Genomic DNA, 19,825 nt, shown 5'->3' with positions numbered 1-19,825 from the left:
AAAAAGGTTAAAAAGAACGAAATTGCAATGAAAGTATTTGTCCTCACAAACAATAGCAATATTCATCAAAAAGAATTAAAATTTTAAACAAAAACAGAGAGAGATCCTGTGTCCATGTTTACAAATACATATCATACATATTAAAATGAGATTATAAGATTATTCTATGTGTATCTTTTCATTTAGATCAACCCCTCACACCCCAGAACAAATGCTTCAAGGACACAAAAGTGAATTTTGTAACCGTCTCACTCTCCTGCACCAAACTCCACAGAAAAAAATCAGCGTTTTTAGTTCACAGGGACACAGACGCTGCTGTCTCACTGCTGCCTCGTGTGGTTAAGTTTAAGTCACTCGGATAAAACGAATATAAAATTTTAAATGCCATCGTCACATAGATAACACATTTGAACTCTGTGATGGAGGCAGCAGTGGATCATCGGCTCCTGCGTGCTGCGATATAAAATCACAGATTTTCTCTATGGACTTTGGTGCATGAGAGTAAGGGAGGTTTTCCTAAGATAAGGCATTAAGGGTAACACTTTACATTACACAACAAGGGCAAGGACAAAAATTTTATCCATTTGGCAAGCATTCACCACGAAAAAAAAAGGAAGTGGTCTGTAACTCTGCCTCCAAACTTCACATGTGACACAAGAAACCAACTCTGAACACATTGAAGTTATTGTTCCGTGGCTTTACGGCCTTGGTATACGTCTGCGCACATGCCGTACACGCTGAAGTGTGTAACGCACATCAGGGTCCTGTCGCATCTGACTTCGAGGGGCGGTACAAGTCTGGACGCAGGGAAATAGGACGTATTCCTACCAAAGAAGAAGAGAACAATGCTACAGCTCGCTGTTCTAGACCATGAAGAACAAGAAAGTCCACCATAACCACCGAGTCGGCCATTTGCACCCTACGTAAATGAGCGAACTCGTCCGAGCATGTTTGTTGTACCTACATAAAAACACTCCAATTTGTACTCAAAGGTGAAAAGTTATTGAAAGGTTTTGAGGATTCAAAAAGGCGTGGCCACGGCAACCCTTGGCGTTTTAGCGAATTTCAACCATTCGCCATGAAACAGGAAGTGCCATATAAATTCGGCATACATTGAGTTCCACTGAATTTCCTGAAACTTGGTGGGAAAGTGTTATACGTCGATTACGTCGACCCTACCCATGGCATTAACTCAACAGGAAGTCGGCCATTTTTAATTTTGGTGTCCATTTTGGCGATTTGTACCAAAATAAAAAAAAAACGTGCCAATTTGTACTCGACACATCGAAGGTAAAAAGTTGTTGAAAGGTTTTGCGGATTCAAAACTGCGTGGCCACGGAAACCCTGGGCATTTTGGCGAATTTTGAACATTCACCACAAAACAGGAAGTGCTTTATAACCTCAATGGCCTCAACAACTCAGGAAGTCGGCCACTTGCAACCTACGTAAATGAGCTACACACATCAGAGGCGAAAACTTGCCGATTCAAAAGTGAGATTAGGGAACTGCTGTACCCTCCGACTTGCTCAGGGACACTTGTATCTGGATGCGAGGGCCCTATCATGACTGCATGCAGTCCTAGTTATTATCATTATTATTATAAACCAATTTGAGTGCTAGAAATGTATAATGGAAAAGAAAACCCTTAACTATCCCTTTAAAGGTCTGTCATATAATGAGTGACAAATATTCACAGGGCCCCTTCTGTGGGACAACTTTCTCTACTTTTCTTCAGTTTTTATTTGACCGTAAATATCACAAGAAAACAGAGAAAACAACACAAGCCTGATGTTCTTTTATGTTGTTTTCATTTCAATGTTAAAACAACATTTTTACAGTGCAGGGCCACGTGTGCTGTTACTACGTCTGCGTATGTCAGTGTCGACCCTGCCATTAGTGTCCTCCAACAACAAAAAGTGCAATGACCTCAAGCTCAGCGTGTGTCCACTTTTTTTTTCATATTTTACCTACATGATTAAATGTGTGTGTGTGTGTGTGTGTGTGTGTGTGTGTGTGTGTGCAGAAGCCGAGCCACTGCAACACAAAACACTTAGGACTGTGGCCTTTTCTAGATTACATTGGTTGCGCTGTTGCCAAGACGACAGCAATTAGAAAAGACTAGGTTACCAAGCAGAGAGCGGTTATGTTTCCGTAGCAACCAAGGTCAGGGAGAAGGCTCTAGGTTGACGCGAATCTTAGGAATAAGACAGATGCAGCATTTTTCTTTTTTCTTTGTGTGTGTGTGTGTGTGTGTGTGTGTGTGTGTGCGTTATTGTACTTTGTAATGACATCAGGTTCCTGTTGAATGTATTTACAGTGGAGGAAACACTGTAACGTCGTCAAAACACTTTATCTACTCATTGTCACTGTATATTACTCTTTCATGCCTCGTCATTGTCTAATTATCTAGATCATATTTTTCACAGTATTTTATTCTATAATCTTGTTTCTGGCTTCTTCTTTTTTTCTGTATTTTTTAATGTTTAATGAATTTGTATGTTTTGTATTATTAAGTTTTACTTTAAAATAGCTTATTCTATTCATAGCCACGTGATTTTCCGTTTGCCGATCAAAAAGAAGACAAAAGAAAAGGCCATAACAGTTACTGCTTTTGCTTCTTTAGGTTACACACTTCTGTAGGTTACACATGTCCATAAAGGGACATAGGACATAATATAACATAAAGAGACATATAACATAAAGAGACATATGACATAATATAACATAAAGAGACATATAACATAAAGAGACATATAACATAAAGAGACATATAACATAAAGAGACACATAACATAAAGACATATGACATAATACATAAAGAGACATATGACATAATACATAATATAACATAAAGAGAAAAACATAAAGATATGACATAATATAACATAAAGAGACATATAACATAAAGAGACATATGACATAATATAACATAAAGAGACATATGACATAATATAACATAAAGAGACACATAACATAATATAACATAAAGAGACATATAACATAATATAAATATAAAATATAATATAGACATATAACATAAAAGAGACATATAACATAAAGAATAACACATAAGAGACATGTAAATATAAAGAGACATGTAACATAAAGAGACACATAACATAAAGAGACATATAGTATAAAGAGACACATAACATAAAGAGACATATAACATAAAGAGACATAACAAAGATAAATAAAGAGACATATAACATAAAGAGACATATAACATAAAGAGACATATAACATAAAGAGACACATAACATAACATAATAAAGAGATATATATAAAAGAGACACATAAAGAGACATATAGTATAAAAGAGACACATAACATAAAGAGACATGTAACAAAAAGGGACATATAACATAATGAGACACATAACATAAAGAGACATATACCATAAAGAGACATATAGAAAAGAGACACATAACATAACATAAAAGAGACACATATAACATAAAGAGACATATAGTATAAAGAGACACATATAACATAAAGAGACATATAACATAAAGAGACATGTAACATAAAGAGATATATAGTATAAAGAGAGACATGTAACATAAAGAGACATATAGTATAAAGAGAGACATGTAACATAAAGGGACATGTAACATAATCCTCTATCACACACGTATGTAAATATAAACTGCTTATATTCAGAGTCCCGCGTCTTTCTCGTCCCAGTTCAGTTACCACAAAACCCCAGAAACAAACCCTAAGCTTGTGTAAACAGTCTGAATGGAGAAGAGAACATGAACACATGAATGTTCTCTGCTTTTCATTCTCTGGTTGTGGATTCACAGCACAACGATCCAACCTGCACCTTACACCAATTCTCTCAGTTCTGGAGCTGATAATTGACGAGGGGCAAAAAGACGCTTTTTGAAAAGGATTTTTTTTATACATAGGAGTCTGAAAAAAGAGCAGTGCTGCAGCAAATGTAGTGAAGTAGGAAATAAAATCGATAGAAATAGATGTGAGAATAGAAAGAAAAGAAAATACAACATCATATTATATTAGAGAAACGTATTTAATTTAATTTGAAGATTAAATGACAGACAGTGGAAATCTATTGCTCTCAACTTCCTTCTCTTTACCTGCCACTGTTTTACTTTAATTTATTGTTTTATAATCTTTTTTTATTAATCTTTAGAACACAGGCTTTAGGCTGCTTTTTTTCCCATTACTATGTTAAAACGTATATACATAGGCTATAAGAATGTGCAATGGAGAGTGTCTTATATTCATTTTTCCAGCACAACCTATAGGCGATCTGATGAAATAATCTTTTCACCAAACACGATTTTTTTGATTTAGTCTTGAACAGTTTCCAAAGCTTGAAATTGTTAAAAACATTCATTCTGTCACTGAAAACCTGAAGAAAAATATCATTATGGCGTCTAAACACCAGGTCTCAAAGCCATTCTGCAAAAGACTCTCATGCATGCTACTGGAAAAAAAAATATGGATAAAGTGACAATATATCAAGGGTGTGTCTGCGGCACAGCTCTTTTTTTTGTTTAAGATTGAGGGGATAAGACACTCCCATATAATATATATAGCCTCTGTATATATATATACACGTTTTAACATAGTAATGGAAGAAAAAAGCAGCCTCAATTCTCTATGTTCTAAAGGTTAATAGACGTTGTAGCCTCTGAGATAATCAAAAACTACATTTCTGGCATCTCCAAACACAATATTAGTACTGGGGAGAGAACTTTCTCCAAATGTCTACCTTCATGTATAGAAATATTTAACACTTGTAAATCGACTCACACTGTTTTTTTCTCTTCATATTTGATGCAAATGTAAAATGGTTTGACAGAAACACAATAATTTGCTTGTTTATTGTTTGTTCTACTCTGCTTAAACACGCGCGCACACATACATTTCTTCCTCTCTCTCAGTGGTTCTCAAACCTGTTATACCAAGTATGTGGTGTAAGGTTTTGCAGTCTTGTATAAAGTATCTAAATATGTATATATATATATATATATATATATATATATATATATATATATATATATATATATATATATATATATATATATATATATATATATATATATATATATATATATCCTAATTACTTTTACCAAACTTATATTGAAGTCACTTTTTTTAATATAATATTATTTATATAAAAGTCTTAAAGTATATGACATTTAAAAGTAGTGCCAGCAGAGGAAGCCCGCGTACCACTGGTGATACATGTGCCCCCACCTTGAGAACCGTGCTTCATCTAAAGCTGATCTAAGAAACACATGTTCTGGAAAATATGTCACGAAACAATCACAGAATATGACGTATGAAACAAACTGCTGTGTGTATGTCTGTGTGTGCACATGAGGACACAGCGGCGCGTCGTCCAGTACAGTATGTAGGACTGTACGTCCCCTGTCGTGTGCACCTTCCTGTAATTAGCTGATTATCACAGCGTGTTGTCACTCAGCAGCTTACACAAACAACAATGACACACAATGGCCCTCCTTAAGCCTCGATCTCGCAGATAGTATTCACTGTGCTTATGTAAGACGGAGCAGCAGCAGCGGCGTCTCACACACACACACACACACACACACGTCCAATCCCCCTGAAGACCTCCTCCACCTCCCTCTGTCCTGTTTCTCACCAACTGTCCACTCCTTTTTTCATCTTTCATTTGTAAATACCAGTTTATCTGTCTCTTTAACACACACACACGCCGTCCACTCAGGTGTGTAACCAGAAGCTAGGAGGACACTTAATCCCTCAGCACCTGCCGTCTGTCGGTCCGTCCATACCTCCATGACCTCTCTGCAGCTGCCTGTGTGTGTGTGTGCTTTTATGTGTCTTTAAATCGGTTTATTACACATGTAAACATGTTCATGTATTCATAATTGTGCGTTTATATCAGTTCGCAAGGGGGATTATGGTCAATTTGGACACTTCATGTGTGTGTGTTTGGTGTTGACATCAAATTAATCCCACAGATTGGGTTAAGACTACAGCCGCTCGATTATGGACAAGATGGTTTATTACTTGTGAACTTGGACTTGACCAATACCATTTTTTTGTGTGTCTGACACCGATTTCAAAATCTTGAGTATCTACCGATAATGATATTATTGCGATACAGTCATTTTTGAACATTTATGAACGTATGAAGCTGTTAACAACACATTTGTGTGTGAGTCATTTTTAAAGACATAATTCTCCAACTGTGTAACAAATATTGTTCTCCCAAAAAAGAAGAAACATACAGCCGAAACATGACTCAGCTAAAATTTGTATTTACATTTTACAGTCGCAGTGAATAGTGAAGCATGTGATATAAAGGATTATTTTGGATTGTATCAGATTTTACGTTTTGATCTGTCCAATATCAGACCAGTATCGGAACGATCGGATACAATATCATCACGATATTTACAATACGATATCATCACGATATTCAAGTCACAATACGATAACGCCACGATATTTAAGTCACAATACGATATCGTCACGATATTCAAGTCACAGTACGATATCATCACGAAATTTAAGTCACAATACGATATCATCATGATATTTAAGTCACAATACGATATCATCACGATATTTAAGTCACAATACGATATCGTCACGGTATTTAAGTCATGATACGATATCATCACGATTTAGTTTATACAATATCATCAATATTTAGTCACGATACAATATCATCACGATATTTAAGTCACGATACAATATCATCACGATATTTAAGTCACAATACAATATCATCACGATATTTAAGTCACTATACGACATTATCACAATACACAATATATCGTCACGATATTTAAGTCATGATACGATATCATCACGGTATTTAAGTCACTATACAACATTATCACAATATTTAAGACACAATACGATATCATCATGATATTTAAGTCACGATACAATATCATCACGATATTTAAGTCATGATACAATATCATCACAGTATTTAAGTCACTATACGACATTATCACAATATTTAAGACACAATACGACATCATCACGATATTAAAGTCATGATATTATATCATCATGATATTTAAGTCACAATACAATATTATCGCAATACTTAATACGGCCACTGTATTGAAAATGGCTGGCAGCCAATGAAGTCCTAATTATTTTTACCAAACTTACTTCTCTTGAAAATAGGTGAATTATTCATAATCTATTTAAAGCTAAATTAGGTGTTACGGAAAAAGGAGTCCTCCATTAACAAAAAAAAAAAGATTTATGAAATAACACATGCACAAAAAGAAGCTGTGATTAATTCATCAGACCCAGATCTCTTGAACACTGTATGTGAACTATTCACAATCTGGTCGAAATGATTTGTGCTCCCGCTCTTATTTTTAAAAGTGGTCAAAATTATAGCCTACACTCACGGGGACTTATTTTATTTCTTTATTTCTTTATCTCTTTATTACATGTCCCAAAGGTGTGGACAGAACGCTGTGCAGCTTGGAATGATTTACAAAAAGAGCAGAATCTTAAAGAGATGTTTGTATTTTGATATGTTAATCATTCTGTATGTTATTAATATTCTATTATATTCTTTGTTTTGCTCAAAAAAAAGAGATTTTACCTCGTAATAATGCTTTCCTGGTTCATAAACGGCAGTGAAAAAATAGTCCAAAACGTTCTTTTAAATTTGCTCTTGCCACAATTTTGTGTTAAAAATGTGTAACGCTGCGTTCAAATTAAACACGATGACACCTTCACATTTAAAGTTCATTATAAAGGCACATGACTGCTGTCTGGTGTCTGTACAGCCAGTGTGGACACAGAGGCAATAGTTGGCTGTGATGGAAGCTTGATTTTCTAAATTTGAGTGTGCAAAATAAGACACAATAAAACACATTTTTGTGAGCATGAAAGCACTGTTGAATATTTGGAGGTGGGAGGCAGAAAACACCAGGATTCTCCCTGTTCTTATTGGCCGATTAAAAACAAAATTGGCGAGTACAATTTCAACAATTTTATTGGCGTAAAATATATACAGACAGTAAAATGTAAGAAAAAAAAGAAAGCAGAACAACAGTATAAAATTACACGTTCCTTGGTTCCGGGAAAAGAAATCCTGAAATGAATGCACAGTTTCAGAGCTCGGAAGAAAAAAAACACACCTTTGGTTTCATCTAAGAAGTCTGGCTACCTACAGCTCCCTCCTCCGTTGCACATCAATCACCCTCTCTACATCTCCATTTACACTTATTCCAGCTTCTCCTCCCCACAGGTCCCTCTTTGTTCTGCGGAGGAAGTGGGGAAGAGGAGGAGAAAGGAAAAGGCAGAATTGCTGCCTCCTTGCAGATGGGGAGGAGGGGCGGAAGCGGAGTGACCACTGCGTGATGGAAGGAGGAAAGAGAAGAGAAACTGTGGCTCCTATTAAACAGAGAATGACTGCTGTTTTTCTATGGAGGAGGAGGAAGAGGGGCCACAACACTGTTTTGTGCCTCCTGATGGAGGACATGTTTGTTGTATTGTCACCAGTAACAATGTGAAATTTTGATTTTTTTTTTTTTTTGAAGTATGGAAACCAGACACACACACTCACACAAAGTGGCTCCTCACGCGCAAACATGCCTCATGTGGAAGTTGACCACGTACTCGGCGTTGGTGCGCTGCACAGAGATGGCAAAGGGCTCAAAGGGGTGGAAGGTGAAGGCGACCAGGCGCCGCACGGCGTGATTCACGGGCCGGCCCAGCAAACCCGCCTGGATCTTGAACTTCAGGAGGCCGGAGTCACGTGCGTAGAACCTGGTGGAAGAGAGAGGGAGAGCTGGTTTCCATTTGGAGTAACTGCTGTGCTGCTCTTCTTTTAATCACAGGAACAAGACTACGAATGCTTAGAAATATCTGTCGTACAATCGATTAATCTGTCGGTAATTTTCTGGATTAATGGAGTGGTTGTTTTTGATCCACAAAATGTCAGAAGAATTTGAAAACTGTTGCTAAAAGCTCAAAATACTGATGTTTTCATATGAAAACAGAAAATACTCACAGTTATGTTGCTGAAAAATCTGCAAATTTGTATTAAATATTTTAAAAAAAAGTGGCAATTCATTTAAAACGGATGAATCGCTGCAAACGTTTGTTTTAAAACAGGGGCAAAAGTGTGGATGCTAAAAATCTATCTACAAATTAAAGTGAGCAAAAGATTATAATGTTGATTCATCTGTCAATAACAAATAACAACACATCTTGGTTTGTTCATTTAAAAGCATTTGTCATCGACTCCTTGGGCCACATTTTTCTGACCGAGCCCGTCACAGGTCCTGGATTATTTTCATCTGTCGCACAGGTGGGTTCTAACCTTTATTTGTGGTTACGAGACAGGATCATTGTTGACATCCAGGAGGACACACAACATGAGTTATCATTGGTTGACGTTAAATTCAAGCACTTTCCAGGACCATATTGCCTTAATTCATAGGCCGGATGTGCCGACACGGCTTAAATTGGCAGGGCAACTTAAGAAGAGCCGCTTTGCCCCATGACGGAGTCCACTTTTGACTTGCAGCACGCCCTGCATCTGGACAAGTGACTGTCCTTTTTGGGATGTTGGGACAAATTCAGCGTTTGTCATTTTATTTGGTGAGACAGAGATCGTGGGATTTTCATTTCCCAGGCATCACGTCGTCATTTGCTCTCTCCTGCTTTACTTCACTCGCTTATTGTTCTGAACGGAATCTCACGTCAGCGGCGGAGAGAGGGACAGTGGTCAGTGTCCACAACACTAATTATAACTCCATGTTTGTTCCGCGTAGGCCTAGTTTATGTACAGCAAGCAATGCAGGGCATGGAACAGTAGGTGGCGTCGTAACAAACAAGGGAGACATTTACCTAAATATCAACTTCTTCCTTGCACAAAACTCAAGCACTTTCAAGGACCAGTGGGAACCCTGATTCGAGACATTTCCAGGATGAGTTAGTACCTGATGGGGTGGTCTCCGCAGGTCTTGGGTCTCTCCATCACTGACACCCACTTGTCGTCGTAGCTGAAGAGGGAGAGGTCGAGGTAAGGGCTGCTGCTGTACGACTGCGCGCTGATGGGCAGCTGACCCAGCAGCCGCCGCACCGCCTCCGTGTGGCCGCCGTATTTGGCGTTCACTATGGTGTCCTTAAATCTGAAGGCACAGACAGGTGATGGGGGGGAGGGGTGTGGGAGGGAGGGACATCAAGTAAAATTAAAAAAAAGTTGATAATCATCAGGTTTTTGCCTCTAGTCAAAGCTCGAGCTCCTGATGTTTGACTGAGGTCGGAGATTTTCTTCTTTTATTCAACATTTTTTGCTTCGTATTTAAAACGTGATAAGCTTCAAACATGGCAGGTGACTTACTCAGGACACCCGTGTGTGCAGTGACAACTTTGACTGTGTTTGGACGAGAAATAATGAGAGAGAGAGAGAGAGATATATCGCTAAAAAGGCCGATTCCACCCACAGAAACGACTGAATGATGTCATTACATTGTTATTATATCAGTATTTCAATACCCACAGACACGGCACTAGCATTTACAAAACACTCTGTTTTCTGTTTTGGGCTGGGCAATAAATTAATAAGGTATCAACATTGTGACACAGGACAAGGTATAATCGTAAATGTTGGACATCGTGGCATCGATGACGTGGTTTTCCTGGTTTTTAAAAGCTGCCGTAGTCCAGATATTTCAGTCATCATCTACCTGCTTTATCCTCCACCAGAGGGTCGCGGGGGGTGCTGTGCCAATCTCAGCTACATCGGGCGATAGGCGGGGTACACCCTGGACAGTTCGCCAGTCCATCGCAGGGCCACACACAACTAGAGACAAACAACCATTCACTCTCACACTCACTCCTACGGTCAATTTAGAGTGTCCAATTCGCCTAATCCCCACATTGCATGTTTTTTTTGGACTGTGGGAGGAAGCCGGAGAACCCGGAGAGAACCCACGCACACACGGGGAGAACATGCAAACTCCATGCAGAAAGGCCCTTGTTCCAACCGGGGCTCGAACCCGGGTCTTCTCGCTGCAAGGCGAGAGTGCTAACCACTACACCACCGTGTGGCCCAGTCCAGATATTTATGATATTTAATTAAATATCAATAAACACAAATATTATATGAGGAAATCTTAGTCAGCAATGATTTAAAAAGCAGAATGTGACCACATTTATAGGCAATGTTAAAGTAAAGATCCTTAACTAAAGGTTAAAAACTGAATACAGTGAAACACACCAGATATCACCTAAAGTTAAAGTAACAACTGTATTTGAAATACGTAATACAGACTGTGGATATTTTATTTTAGACTACACTGCTGTATTAAGGATGTCTTTTCAGTGGCCTTGAGCTCAGTGAGTCAGCCTGTGTCTGTCTTTATATTGAGATTTATCCAAATATATCTGCTGTATCCAGATATTATGTATAAACTTTATCACCCAGCCAAGTTTCCTTTTACTCGTCAGTGCTAGATACGTCCATAGTTTTCCTCTCACCTTGTTTTGTGCTATAATATCTTCAGTCCTAAGGCTTTGCCTCTTTCCTGCCTGGGAACTGAGCTTCGCTCTCTGCAAAGTTGTAAGTGACACAAACATGGTTTTCTCAAAGTAACTGCCGGCTTTCCCTTCCTCCAGCTCCTCCTTCCAGCATCAATTTGAACGCTCAAATCCAATTCTGAGCTCTTTTTCCTCAGTCGAACCTTTCTCCTCCTCCTCCTCCTCCTCCCTCAGCTCACTGCCTCATACTCTGTGCTCCTCTCTCTTCGCCTTCCGCTGAGGATAGTGTCACATGCGCTGGTGAGTCCGCACAATTCAATCACAGCTCTGCTGCTGCCACACTGACCACCTCAAAATCTCACTTCTATATCCAGATTAAGTCCTTAAACTCCTTCCTTCTCCTGCAGGCGATCACCGCTGATCTACTTCCCCTTTCTAACCAGACGACTTCAAATCCTTCCTGACATTTAGCTGCACAACATCAGGCTTTTTTTTTCTCCCCTCCCTTTCATACAGAAAAAAAACCACCTGACTTGGGTGGTTTGTCATCAGAATTAAAGTCAAACTGGGACGTTTTCAGTATGTTGGTTTTGTCTGCAACAATAATGTGATTCTATAGCACAACGCTCCTGTGCGTTCTCCTCTCCCGTCCGTACCTTCTCTGGACCTGCCGAGCGTAGTTGTTGGACGAGGCCGAGCAGGGGAACTGCACGGCCTGGCTGTGCAGCGTGGCGTTTCTGAAAAGGTCGCAGAAGTTTTCAAACAGCTCCAGCAGCTGGTCGGAGGTGTTCTCAAAGACGGCCAGCACCTCTGTGGACACCATGTTGTACACGACAAAGAACGACGGCTGAGGGAGAAAAGTGGGACAGGGAGGAGGAGGAGGAGGAGGAGGAGGAGGAGGAGGAGGTGTGGAGAGGGACACAAAGAATAAATATTTTGTTGGTGCTTGTTTTTTTCCATCCTGTAGATAAATTATCTCCAACCATGAGCACAAAAATATCTATTTATATATTCAACACTAAAAAACAAACAAAAAGGGAAAGAACATGCAGATGAATGAGGAAACGATTACTCGATTTGAGAATTTGTTCCATAATTAAACAAAGTTTTCTGATTTTTCAGCTTCTTAAAGGTGAATATTGTCCTGGTTTCTTTGCTCCATATTACAAAGAAATCATTAAAAGTGAATATTATCAGCTTGTGGACAAAACAAGACATTTGAGAACATTGTCATTTCCCAGGTTTGAAAAACACTGATCAACATTTTACAGAGATTTTGTTGACATTTTATGGACTGAACGATTTTTTCGAAGATACTCTAAAATAAAAAATGAAAACAAACACACACACACACACACACACACACAGTCAGTCCGGAGACATTACAACTAAAAAACTATAAGAAAAATATCATGTATTTATTATTCATCATTTGTGAGGGCGTCTAAAAAGCTAAGATCTTATCTAAATAAAACGAGGATTAATTAGATCTATTTTCCCGTCACCGGGAATGAGACGCAGGACTGAAGAGAGTCCTTAGAAGAGACGTGTCCGTGGAAACCTGAAGAAAGAATCTCTTTCATGCAACGTGAACGACAAAAGACACGAGAGACGGCAGGGGAAGGCAACTAAGAGAGCAGGGGGAGGAATTCAGTGCACGTGTGCATGTGTGTGTGCGGTGTGCGGTGTGCGTGTGCGGTGTGTGTGTGCTTGTGCGCAGGCGTGTGCGTGTGCGTGTGCGTGTGCGTGTTCCTACCTGCGAGGGGTCGGTGACTCTGAGCGTGACCACGTCCTCGCTGGTGTATTTAATGAAGAGGTGATGCTCATCCAGCAGCTGCATCTTCCACATCCTCAGCCTCCTCAGCTGATCAAAAAACTGGAAGAATCTGATGAAGAACACAGAGAAACACGAGCGAAAGATGAAGAACGCGTGTGAACTGAACTCATCGGTGCGTGAACGTACTCGCGAACTTACTACCCCTGCAGTTTATGTTTGTAGTGCATATGTTGGTAGCTTGAGGAATAACAAGTCTTTTCAGAGCAAGGTTCTGGTTTTTTGAGCCAACATATTTCTACAGCTTTGCTGAACAGAAAAAAAAAAGCAGGTGGACAGAGGCTTATGCATTTTTGAAGCGAAAAGCTTTCTACGCAAACAAAGGACGACGACATACTTTCTGGTATGTGAAGGCCACCGTAGTTTCACCGACACAAAGCAGAAAGAGAGGAGTGTCCAGCTTTTCTACAGACTCACCAGTAGGCGTCGTTAATTCTTACACATGAGGCCTTCAAAAAAAGACATATGTCCAGTTACTCTATGAACAAGCTACCAGTAGAAGTGAAATCAGCACCAAATGTGACTACTTTTAAATCTCGGCTCTGTTCTCATATCCGTCTATTTTTCTGTATTCATCTCTATTACAACAAGTATTTTTTTATTACAGCTGATTGACATGATCATAGAGATGCACATAGACATGGGTTTATATTGCATATGCTGTTATAAGATGCTCTATTTTATGAACGTTGTAAAAAATAATCACTAAGGAAAGTGTATAAACAAAAAGACAAAAAAACAAATACAAAAATCAATTATTTAGACAAGTAGGTTAAAAAAAATGTTTGTCTACATGTGAAGAGTCTACATTAAATATTGACAAGTTTATAAATATAAAAAATGGAAATGAAAAAACATGATTTGTCAGTTAACAGAATTTTTTTTTCCTTTCTGATTTTTAAATCCAACCAAAAAAACCTATTGGCTATAGTTTTGCAGAGAGAAGGATTAAGAGGTGCAGGTGGCAGTTAAAAGACCATTAGGGAAATTGCATTATTTATTTAAATTGGAAACGACATAAAAATATATATATATTTATAAAGAAAAAAGGCATATGGAAATCAAATGCAGTTGTGAATATGATCTAATGAGCAGCAATACACCAGCAGGTAACAGCCAAGCTCATTTATAAAACTCTCTCACTTTACAGTGTCTTTGTTAATGGGTTTTTCAAGGCTGCTTTACAGGCGGAGGACAAGGGAAGTCTTAATGCATTTTCTCTGCATGGCAGTAAAACGTCTCCTCACATTTATAACACTGTAAAAAAAAAAGCAGCTCTGCTCTGCTGATGCACTGACAGCCCGGCATTAAATGAGCCTGAAGGAGACACGGACACAGGTTGATATGATTTCCTCGGGTGTAAATCTGCCGCTGGTTGTTTTCCACGGCAGTTTGATTCGTTCGGGGATGCGTAAATACTGCAGTCATTCTCAGGCACGGACCAAACACAACATCCACATCATTTAGGTGACAATTTTGAGTTCAGCGGTCAAGTGCACATTTACTGTCTGGCCCCTGCTCCTGACAAATGTGTTCCTACTGCGGTGATGTGCTTATTATTATTCTTTTTTTCCTTGGAGCCGATTCATTTTATCTGAAACTTTGATGCGTTAGCTACCTTTTATGAGGTCTTTCTTGGGGCTGCTGTCAATAAAACTCAGACTAAACACAGTCAGACAGTGGGTTGGAGGGGGACAGTGGTGAGGACTTTTTTTTCAGTGTGAACACATTATGTGATTTATTATCTATACAAGCCATTCTATAATTCTAATGTAGCACATAGTGTATATATTGTAGATACATATTCCCATATAGAGTGGCTCAATAGAGGTCGAAATTAAGTGCAAAATGGTCCTAATTCATTTTAGGGTCATCTTCACCACAACTTATTGTATCAGCTATTTGTTCTACACTAAGAAGATTCAAGAAGAAAATAACTGAATACATGAGGAATAAATAAATAAATAAATACATAAATAAATAAATAAATAGGATTGAAAAGAGGAGTGTAATTTTGCGTCATTTTTCATACCTCCTCTTGGCGGTGGCGCTGCCGTCCTGCTCGGCTCTCCTCCACAGGTAGACGAGCAGCCGGTGCTTCAGGGAGTTGATGGTTTTGTCTGTGTACAGGCGGGGGAAGCCCGGCTGGCTCTCAGCCTGGGCCTCCGTGTAAACTGCTGAGAGAGTGAGGAGGTCGTCCTCATAACAGAACCGCCCGATAGTCCTCACATCCAGGAACGTTCCCTCTGGAGTCACCTGGTTGAAAGCAGAGCGTGAAGAATTTCAATTCTGAATTTAAAGAGATTCAGAGATGCAGCGGCTCACATTTAACACCAAAAGATTTTTTAAGGCAGATTTATATGTTAAAGCTACAGTGTGATTTTTGTTTTTAATGTTTCTATTCTGCATCATTCATCTGAAAAGACACCCCGTCAACAGTACTATCACACCTAACTGAGGGAGTTAGGTGTGTATACAGAGGCAGCACAGGGATGTAGGGGAGCAAGAAGCATTTATCCCATGAAAATATTAAAAGATGCAGGATTTTTACCCTAATTTAACAGCTTCGGGGTCATTGCCATGGTTAAATCGCTGTCCCCACTCCCCCTACTGTCTGTTAGAGGGAAACCAGTCTTGCAAGGAGTCCTCGGAATTAGAAAGTCTCGCGAAATAAACAAATTGCTTCCCTAGACAGGTATCAGCTTTAAGATCCAGCCAGTGAGCAGTCAGCAGTGTTCAATTCATCATGCAAAAAAAGAAGAAGAGAAAACTGTTGTAGGAAGAGGAAACTGTCTGACTGAGCGGGAGACCACACACAAGTGAACGTTGGATCGGCTTTTTTCAATTGGCGAGAATTGAAAAACACAGAAGCTTGCAAAATGCATGCCGACCGGCATGGCTTGGGTTTGCCATTGAAAACAAATGCACATGGTCAGGAGAGCGGAGAGAATTTACAACAGTGAGGATAAAGTGGTCGATAATGGATGCATGTTTACTGTGGTGTTAATAAAATATGTACTCCAAAACAGTAAGCGACGCTCTATAAGGAAAAAGGTGAAAAGGTGAAAAAGCGGCCAGACTTGCAAAGATCCGCTCTCAATTTGTTTTTTTGAATAGGAATAATTTCTGAAACCTTGTGTGAACAGTTCTTTGTGTTTTCAGTCACACTGCAACCTGTCTGAAGACATTACGCTTGATCATAATTGACATCATCATTTACTTAAAACGAGGAGAGGCCACTTTTCTTTTTCAAGGTGCCAAATGCCGAATTACATTCAACATAAAGACATCACATAGTAAAAACAGTAAAATCCTATTTGATTTTCCAAAACAACACAAAAACATCAGGTAGAAACCCAGTCAATGAAATCACATATAATCACAGAAGAAACAATCACTCAACTCATCATCAGCCACAGGGCCATTATTTGTATTATTTGTGCAATGTTGCCTCCGACTGTGCAGACATAAAAGAAATCACTTCCTGTGTGCAGTACGGTAATATCCAAAGTCACGAGATCTGAACACAGCTATATTAAGAAACAGAGAGAGTGCAGAGACACTACAACACACTGCTCACCTGAAAGACGTGTATGGTCTGCTGTTGGACTGACAGCACAGCCAGGATGTTCCTGTAGAGGTAGAGGCCCTGGTTGTGGGACAGAATTATCTTGTCACACTTGAAGGACCTGGTGTCACATAGCCTGCCAGTGTGCAGGTCAATAATGTGGAGTGAGTAATCTTCGAGAGGGGACCGAGGATTTGGAGTCACAGACTCGTTGTTACGATACACCTAATGAGAGAAAGGAAACATGACATGAAAGAAGCAGTCTGACCCAGAAAGCTCAGTTTTAATGTCTTTTGAGTTGACTCTTTCAGACTGACGGTGTTGTTACCTCAAAGAAATATGGTGGCGGCTCCTCTGGGACGTACACAGCCGAGCCAACAATTACATATCTGCAGTCATCTGTAAAAAGGCTACACTCCCGGTTCAGGTGCTCTCCATTTGAGGCCACATTAGTAACATGGAGCAAAGAGAAGAAGCGCTCAAACAGACGGCCACGGATGTTGAGAGAGCGCTGGTCATTGGCTGTAAGAAGAGTTTCTCCCTCTTGGCCTCTGAGTAAGTCTTGAGCTGCCTGACAGCCTTGGTATTCATATATCTGGAACAGGAAAATTAATATTACATATTACAATATTTTCTTGTTGGTAAAACTGACTAAATCTGTCCAAATCTTCAGAGAAACTGTAAAAAAGGACACAAAGACACACAGCAGTGAGGTTAGTCTCCTCTTACCTCCAGAGAAGTCTGGTCTGAGGAGAAGGCGATGAAACAGCGTCCATCGGGTGAAAACTTCCTGAGGAAGCAGGGGGGCTTCTCCACGTTGACCACAGTGAAGTTGGGGAACAGGTTCTGATGGAAGCAGCGCACTCTGTACCAGTGAGCTCCCGGTTGACCGGAGCAAATCCTCCGCCTCTCCAGACGATGAACCACATTCTGATTCTGGATCCGCCTGGGTTTCAGGGTTGGAGTGTCCTCATCCATCGCTGTGATCAGAGAATGACCTCCTCAGGAGGCAGTCAGGCAGGTATGATGAAATGACTACATCACAAGAGGAGTCTCAGTACCTGTGGTTTCAGGGGGAAGTGAGAAGAACAAATAAAGACTCTGTTGCTAGAACTTTGGAACTGGGCAAATGTTATAGATCAAGTAAAAGATGAGATTGATCACTTTGCCAAAACAATTAGTAATGAAATCAATTACTTGACTAAAGGCAAATTAATTAGACATGATCAATATTTTCAGATCAATCCATATTGTTGATTATTAAAATAAATGTCAAATAACTTAAACAGTGAAACATTTTACACAACTCAGGTAAAGTATTTCAAACATTCATATGTAAACGGATCTTACAGTGTGCAATATCATAAACATTAATATGATGTATATTAGGGCTGCAACTAACGATTATTTTCATAACCGATTAATCTGTTGATTATTTCCGAAACTAATCAACTACTTATTTGGTGCAGAAAATGTCAGAAAATGTGTGTTTTCCCAAACCTGGACATGAATGTCTCGTCTTGTCCACAAACCAAAGCAATTCAGCTTTAATGATGTTGTTGTTTTTTGAATCAAAGAAAAATATTCACATTGAAGAAGATGATAAATCAAAGCTTGTTTAAATTCTTTAAAAAAAACACTCAAACCGATTATCAAAACAGTTGACTATTAATTTAGTAATCAATTAATCGAATACTAGTTGCAGCCCTAACGTATATATTTACGACTACTTCTGCAATAAGTGTTATTGTTTACTCACTCAGATTTGTTGAACAGGAAAAACAAGTACATATTTAAATTAACAGGAGGAACACAGTTAAATATTGGAGTGTATGTGTGAGCATTTATAATAGCTTAGGTTCAAAACACAGGCAACGTTTAGACATAAAATGGCATTACAATAATGTAATGTGGTAACATAACCATACGGATGTTCTTGGCTGCTGGTCTGACTACGCTGGTGCATCACGCCCACTAACTAGGACCAGGTTTTGGTTACCAATGGGGACTACTGGTCCTAACCAGGTCTGTAATTAAGCCAGAGAAGGTCATTAAGAGCTACCAAATACAAGTTTATACACATACACACGATGAAAAGTACAAAAAAGTGAGACTTTTTACTCTGTTCACAAGAGTCTGATTGAACCTAACGTCTAAACTGAGGCTGTGGTGTTTGGACCATAGACTTTTACACACGCGAAAACAGTCACATTTGTACAACATTTATAACACAACAAGCTGAAACTCACACTCTCGCTGTGTGTGTTTGTCAGACACAGAACTGTCCCACAACAACAGTATGAGTCTCGTCCCTCCACGCTCAGATTCTCGCGTTAGCAGCGACAGACCTTTAAGTTTGTGTGAGGAGCTCGTCTGTTAGCAGCTAGCACTTAGCAGCTGCCGTTACACGTCCCGCTGCTTGTCCTGTTTCGTAGAGTGCGACATTCACTGTGACCTGTCGCATTTCTCTAAACCTCGTTCCTCGACACAGGCAGCAGCAGTTTGTTTTTGTCAGCGGCAGCCGGTCATGGAGAAAACGAAGAAGACGGAGAAGAAGAAGAAGACAGCGGCGGGAAGTAAAGCACAGAGGGCGTATGTTTTTAAACAGCGCCACCACAGCTTCCTCAGGTGAAAAGCGGTACTGCATCTTACAACACCTGAAAATGAAAGGAAGTGGAAAAGACTTACATACAGTCACCCTTCTACATCATTGTTATCAATTAAATCAAATAAAACAATAAATACATGAAAATAAATCAAAAGTAAGAACTGTCTGTCAGCAGCATTATATCAAAAATTAAAGGACACATTTTGTTTTCAAATTTCTGGGGATGGGACGCACAGTTGTAATTATCACTCTTACCTTTGCTGCAAGAAGACCTGTGTTCAGCAACATCTCTCTGTGTTCTCCTGTGTGACCTGTGCTGGATGTA

General features: G+C 39.3%; 1 protein-coding gene across 2 annotated transcripts; it reads right to left on the bottom strand.

The window, feature by feature from the left end:
- Positions 1–7,975: 7,975 nt before the first annotated feature.
- Positions 7,976–19,476, bottom strand: det1 (DET1 partner of COP1 E3 ubiquitin ligase). 2 transcript variants are annotated; one of them, XM_044037107.1, is made up of 9 exons: positions 19,142–19,476; positions 17,622–17,953; positions 17,221–17,487; positions 16,905–17,117; positions 15,357–15,580; positions 13,247–13,376; positions 12,147–12,337; positions 9,948–10,139; positions 7,976–8,769 (listed from the first exon to the last, which is right to left on the bottom strand). In XM_044037107.1, exons 2-9 carry the CDS (start codon positions 17,868–17,870, stop codon positions 8,580–8,582), a joined length of 1,656 nt encoding a protein of 551 aa, XP_043893042.1. In that variant the 5' UTR covers positions 17,871–17,953; positions 19,142–19,476; the 3' UTR covers positions 7,976–8,579. The 2 variants fall into 2 exon arrangements, with proteins under 2 accessions (XP_043893042.1, XP_043893043.1); XM_044037108.1 differs by having other exon boundaries at positions 19,241–19,476.
- Between the last annotated feature and the right edge of the window lie 349 nt (positions 19,477–19,825).

This window comes from Solea senegalensis, linkage group LG10 (genome assembly GCF_019176455.1).
Source record: "Solea senegalensis isolate Sse05_10M linkage group LG10, IFAPA_SoseM_1, whole genome shotgun sequence".
Taxonomy (NCBI): domain Eukaryota; kingdom Metazoa; phylum Chordata; class Actinopteri; order Pleuronectiformes; family Soleidae; genus Solea; species Solea senegalensis.
This window is presented reverse-complemented; position numbering and strand designations above follow the sequence as displayed.

Coding starts and splice junctions, on each gene's coding strand:
- det1 (XM_044037107.1), bottom strand. CDS start 17,870: ATGGATGAGGACACTCCAACCCTGAAACCCAGGCGGATCCAGAATCAG. Junction 17,118..17,220: donor CGCCACCATATTTCTTTGAG/GTAACAACACCG, acceptor TTCTCTCATTAG/GTGTATCGTAACAACGAGTC. Junction 13,377..15,356: donor AGCGCCACCGCCAAGAGGAG/GTATGAAAAATG, acceptor GTTCTTCATCAG/ATTCTTCCAGTTTTTTGATC.